The sequence below is a fragment of the Halyomorpha halys genome, unplaced genomic scaffold (assembly GCF_000696795.3).
Source record: "Halyomorpha halys isolate HHAL.00 unplaced genomic scaffold, Hhal_1.1 Scaffold326.1, whole genome shotgun sequence".
Lineage (NCBI taxonomy): Eukaryota > Metazoa > Arthropoda > Insecta > Hemiptera > Pentatomidae > Halyomorpha > Halyomorpha halys.
Genome location: NW_027106117.1, coordinates 220,373 through 226,359, shown reverse-complemented (window position 1 = coordinate 226,359; position 5,987 = coordinate 220,373). Strand labels below are relative to the sequence as shown.

The 5,987-nt window shown below is 31.9% G+C and overlaps 1 protein-coding gene across 1 annotated transcript in view; it reads left to right on the top strand.

The window, feature by feature from the left end:
* Positions 1–3,009: 3,009 nt before the first annotated feature.
* Positions 3,010–5,987, top strand: part of LOC106681317 (ejaculatory bulb-specific protein 3) — a 28,259-nt gene continuing 25,281 nt past the window's right edge. Inside the window, exon 1 of the mRNA XM_014421569.3 lies at positions 3,010–3,237. Coding sequence (XP_014277055.1) covers positions 3,039–3,237 — 199 coding nt within the window. The 5' untranslated portion in view covers positions 3,010–3,038. The remainder of the gene's footprint in view (positions 3,238–5,987) is intronic.

Here is a 5,987-nt window from a genome sequence, read left to right as displayed (position 1 = left end):
CGCACCTCCAACTATTTTCTTCTCATAAATATTATCCACGGTCGACTATCTTCTCATCTATCAATGAACAATTTTTCCATACAATACTTATTTCTAATTTTGTTTTTTTTATTTCTCTCGACATGAGAAAAATAAACTAAAACAATATAGTGATTAAAATGATAAATTATGATAAATTTAGCATTGAAATATTTTGACAAGGAAATCAAAATTTACCAAAAGAAAAAAATTTAAAAACATTTTTATTAAAATTAAAATTATTTTAATTTTAAAAATGTTGTATTCTCATTTCGGAATTTCACTTTAGTATTAGTGAAAAAATAAAAAATATCAAAAATGCGTGGAAATACATAGATCAAGCAGACAAACTTTGTGGCCTCGTAGCATCAACGTCTAGAGAAGTGGGGGTAAGCTGGCACTTCCTCCAGCCTAGCAATTACAAATCTCCCGGCTTTAATCCTAAATCGTATTTTTCTCTTTACGATCATCCTATCCTACCAAAAATGAATCTGTTTGCGCAGACTTGTTTTATTTGCTTGTGGTCAAGTGCCTATAAGCTCACTTTTTTTGATTTACGAATAATAACAAAGATAAATTTTTTAAATCCCAAAATAATTACAACAAAAATTAATGAAACAATTTAAGTAACTTCTATGGGGCTCTAGATGGTAAATCCGTTTACAGATGGGAAATTTATTATTCCGTATTCAAATGAGAAGAAAAGTAAATTTGCCCCGAAAGGGCTGCCATCTCTTGAAAAAAAAACTTACTAAAAATCGGTACATTTAGCCTTAAAAACATCGATGTTTTCAAAACATCGACATCGATGTCGCATCCCTAGTATGCATCTTAATGTGATGATACCTTGATTTGAGGTCTAGAGTACTCAATTCAGTTGCCCCTCTTAATCTATCTAATAAGTCTTCAAGCCGGAGTGAGGGTTACCTCTCATCTACCGTATTTTCATTTAATTTGCTGTGGTTGTGAGTTGCTACTCGATATTTCGCCGTTTGCTCCCCTAGTGCGCTCTTTTTCTTGACTACCCACAAGGGACTATTGTAGGGTGATGTTGTGTTAATTATTATTCCCTGATTTTTCAAATTTTGCGATTCCTTCCGAATATGCTAACAAAGTGCTTGTGGATAAGGACGCTCCTTTACATAAGTAACTTTATCCTATTTGAACGGAATTTCGTGTACCGTTTCTCTTGTTACACCAAGCACACCCCTTTCTTTCCAGATAAGCTTTATTAGTCAGTAAATGCTGAGATCTACAGTGATCACTATTGCTATCAAGCGATTTTCATATCATGAAAAGCTTCCAACTTATTTTTGTTTATTATATTAATGATAAACTTATTTATTAATCTTTTAAATTATTACGATATAAGGGGCCCGGAAGAATTTTAGGAATTTGATCGAATTTTTAAATTGTTTTGGGAAGTTAAACTGTTGTTTTGATGTTTTTTCTTATGGGTTTTCATGTTTTATATTATTTGCCGTGGGACAGAGAGGCTTTTTATTACTAGGTTCGTCAGGTTCCATTTTATTATAAATGATTATTTGATTTCCCTAAGTCGGAAAGTCATCACGATTTTCCTAAAGAAAAATAAAAGGACCAACGAGGAAAAAAATGTTGAACCGAAAAATTATTACTAAGTTATTCCGTGTTAAATGGCTACTGATTGCTATGTGATAATGGCTGGGAAATATATATTAAAAGATGGAGGAGGGGATGATTACGATGGGCCCCTAGAGGGGATTGAAAGAGTGAATAATATTTACGGATATCCATATAGAAAAAGACGGATTGTTGGATAGTAGCAAATAGTAGGGCCTCTTGTAGCTGAGGGAGATGAGGCAATGATTGCAAGAATGATTTGCAATCTCGGAACTGCAGTGGCGCCGATTCGAATCCGGCCTCGGTGGACGACTTTTATTTCTGTGGCAGTGCCATGGTTAGGGTGGTGCCCTGTAAATGACTCCCCTTTCATTGTATGCCAGAAATGACGAGGAATGGGGTCGAAAAAAAAAAGTAGCAAATTGTAGGAAGGGGATTTTTGGGACTATTAGGGTGGATACCTTCTCGCAAGAAGACATTCTTGGAAATGTATGCGACTCCATGGGAATTGGCCCAAGAATATGTTCCGTATAAAATTGATAGACAAGCGACAGCATTTTTCGTTTTAACAACAGTTAAGTTTGATGACCACTTTCGTTAAGTGGACTTTGCAGCAGTGACAAATTAGACAAGTATGATTTCTCACATGAATGGTAAAGCAAACTAAAGAGAGGGCATCTTCCCTTGGTTCGTAATTGGCTAGTTAGGTCTAACACGTGTATTATACGCGCTGTTTAGGACAGTATCAACAAATAACGATATAGTTTAAAATAATGATTCTTGAAATTTGTCTATAATAATTATTATTATTTATTAACCGGTGGATTGAAATTCATATTTGGTGTCTCATAATAAAACGTAGTATTGCTTATGGAGAAATAATTAATTAAAAAAAAAGGTACATTTTGACCTGTCTCATGAATACACCCATGAAAAGCACAACTATAAAAATAAAAATGAAATTATTTGAAATATTATATTTGTTATAGTAGATTGTAGTTCTTAAATGATTGTCTGGCCGGTTCGTAATGATGTTCAACGAATGAAGAATTTATATAGCTTTTATTAATCGTAATAACATCTGCAGATGTTTTTGTTAAATTAATGTTGATATATATTTTTACATATTTATGATAAGATGAATGTGGAGTAAAATTTTTTATAAACTCAGATAAGAAGAGCCTGAAATGTTTCCAGGAGGTTTGGAATAAGATAGTCGAAATATCCAAAGGGTATAATTTTACCTGTATTAGTAATATTGTTCAAATATCCTTTGAATTGAGAAGGAAACATGACGAAATGGCAGCTGTTAAAATATTATAGAATAAATATAATCAATTTTTAGATATGTAAGAAAGTAGTTTTATTTTGTTGTCCTTGGGTGAAGCGGGACTCTGATCTCGGCAGTCAGATGAGAGATGTTGAGAACATTACTCCTTCTTGCTCCCCTCGCGTTGGCCTGCTTCTGCCAGGCAGCTGCTACCCAACAATCCTACACCGACAAATGGGACCGGATCGACGTTGATCAAATCCTTAAGAATGACAGGATTCTCAAGAAGTATGTCGACTGCCTCATGGACAGGGGGAAATGTTCACCTGATGCACAGGAGCTAAGGAGTAAGCCATATTATCTAACATTACCTCTGGTTTTCAAATTTATTTTTCTTTTTACCTGTATTTTTCATAAAAAAAAAAAAAAAAAATATACATTAGTTGTTTTTGTGTTCACTGATGGTGGGTGATCTTATGGAAAGTAATTTTGAATTTCAAAACCCTCCTAAAAGGTTTTGGCTAAATCAATTTAATTGTGATAATAAAGTTATTCAACATGCTATTATACCACATATTACTTATAAAAGCTATTTATAAAGGCCAGTTTTCCAGAGGTATTAATGAAAACGGCATATTTTGGGGAACACTCCGGTAAGTTGGGAAACTCTTGTCCAAGTATGGCAATTTTAAATTTTACCAATTAATTGTTACAGCAACACCTCTATATATATATCCCTGGCGAGTAATAATTTCCTGCTTTTTATATCTTGAGTCTTTTTTCAAATGTTTCGCAATAGTACTTTAACTATTTTATAACAATAGCAATATTTGTATTTAATAGAATGTAATATTTAAAAAGAAATGTAACTTCCTTAAAGTCAATAGTTTTAGAATAAAAATGTAATGTACTTAATACATATATTTATTCTTTTCATGGACGTTTCTGGGATTATATTATTCACTGTTATTTTTTTTTTCAATATTACATCTATATATTACATACATAGTACAAATGACATATTAAGTGAGTACAATATAATTTTAAACTATTCGTTTATTTGCTGATTGTTTTTCTATTTGTAATAAAAAATATTGTAGTTGTACAAATTGTAGACGTTTAAACAAAAAAAGGAAAAAAAAAGAGTGAATTATGTAAAGATACTAAAGAAGAGGTGAGTATCCCCGAAACGTCTAAGAAGAGAATTATGTATTAGGTACTATGCAATATGTATTGAGTAGATCGTATAATTATTCTAAAATTATTGACCTTAAAGCAATTACAATTTTTAAAAAATATATTTAAAAAAGTAAGGTCTAATGATGAAATAAATTAAGGAATTCAAAATTGTATAGAACTTTAGGGTGTATTTTATTTCATTTATAAAACCTATGATTGTTTAATTATGTTTTATACTTTAAATTTTGTTCAGGAAGTGAAGACATAGCAATCTTAACAATAATCCATCATAATAGCTATAACTGCTGAAGAAGAGATAGGTATTTTTTATTACACCATCTCCTATAAAAGATGGGTCATATCTTAATTTTCTTAAAATTATCTTGTTTCAGTTCAGTTATTAACATTTTTTTTTTTGTAAAATTAAAAAATAAAATAAAATAAATAAGTAAGAAAAAATAAGCTTCAGAACTTAAATAATTCTTTCAAGAAAAAAATATTATTTGATGAATAAGATATTTGAACGTTAAAAAAAAAAAAAACACAAACTTTGACATAATCCATGATATGGAATAGACGTTGTTAGTATTTATGTGTAGTGGGGGTTAAATAATAATAATAAATACCTTATTTATTCTGGCACATGTCCCCTTAGAATAATAATAAAAAAAAATAAGACTTTAGAACCTTAGAGGGTCAAATCAAAGTACAAAATAATTAAAACATATAAAAAAATTAAATAAAAATAACAAATCATAATGAAGGAACTTCTAAGTCTTTAAACAGAAAAAAAGAATAATTGACTCATCATATCAATAAATTAAAATTATTTAGGAAAGTAGTATTTTAATTCAATTGGAACTGAGTGGGTAGAAAATTATGAAATAAACTGGATTTGAAGGTGGTAAAAGTACTGGAGGGACGGAGGAAGTAGGAATGGAATTCCATAAGGAAGGATCTGTCAAAAGCTACCGTTCGGTGGGCCATTGTATATAAGTCTGAAGGCCGAGAAAGGGTGTTGTGGTAATGAACAGAGGATTTGAATTTGAGGAGATCTGCCATGTATGATGACATAAGATGTATTTGATAACGGGATTGGATAACTTGGTAGAGGAAGGATACAAGAAAATACTTGCGCCGGTAACTCCTCATAAAGACGGAAAATGGAGGCGGCCCTGGGGATCCCGAAGATGAAACGTACAAGGAAAATCATTAATCGTTTTAGTTTTGCCTCGAGATCTCCAGTGATACAACCATACACAGCCTAGCAGTAGTCGAATTGGGGAATAAGGAGGAAGTAACAAGGAATCGACAGGATTCGAATTGAAATAGGGGATGCAGATAATTTAGTCGCTTTAAGTTTGAAGAGGTACGATGGAAAATATCGGAGACGTGTTTTTTCCAGGAAAGAGTTTGATCAAACGTAATTATAAGGTTTTTCACGGTTGAATAGAAGTTTATGGGAGTATTATTTAGGAGTAGGGACAATTTTAAGGAGATGATAGGTACATATTACTATTGCCTTTGATTTTTCCGGATTTAACTTCAACTTATTAGCAATTGCCCAGTGACTTATGCGGTCCAGGTCTTCTTGGAGTTTTTTGATTGTTTGCAATTGTACGGAAGGCGGAATGGACATGTATATTTGAAATTCGTCTGCATAAATATTGTATTCGGAGTGACGGATGTGCAAAGGGAGGTCATTTATATGGGCAGAAAACAGGACAATAAAGGTTCATTATAATCCGCTCGTTTATAAATATTATTTGTTATAAGTTTTCATACGATGTCTTTAAGTTTAAAATGCCAGTGGAAGTCTCGAGGACTTTTCCAGACTTGTGTGCGATAATTTATCTATATATATATATATATTTAGACTTTTATGAAGACTAATATAAATCTCGAGCTTACTCTCCAT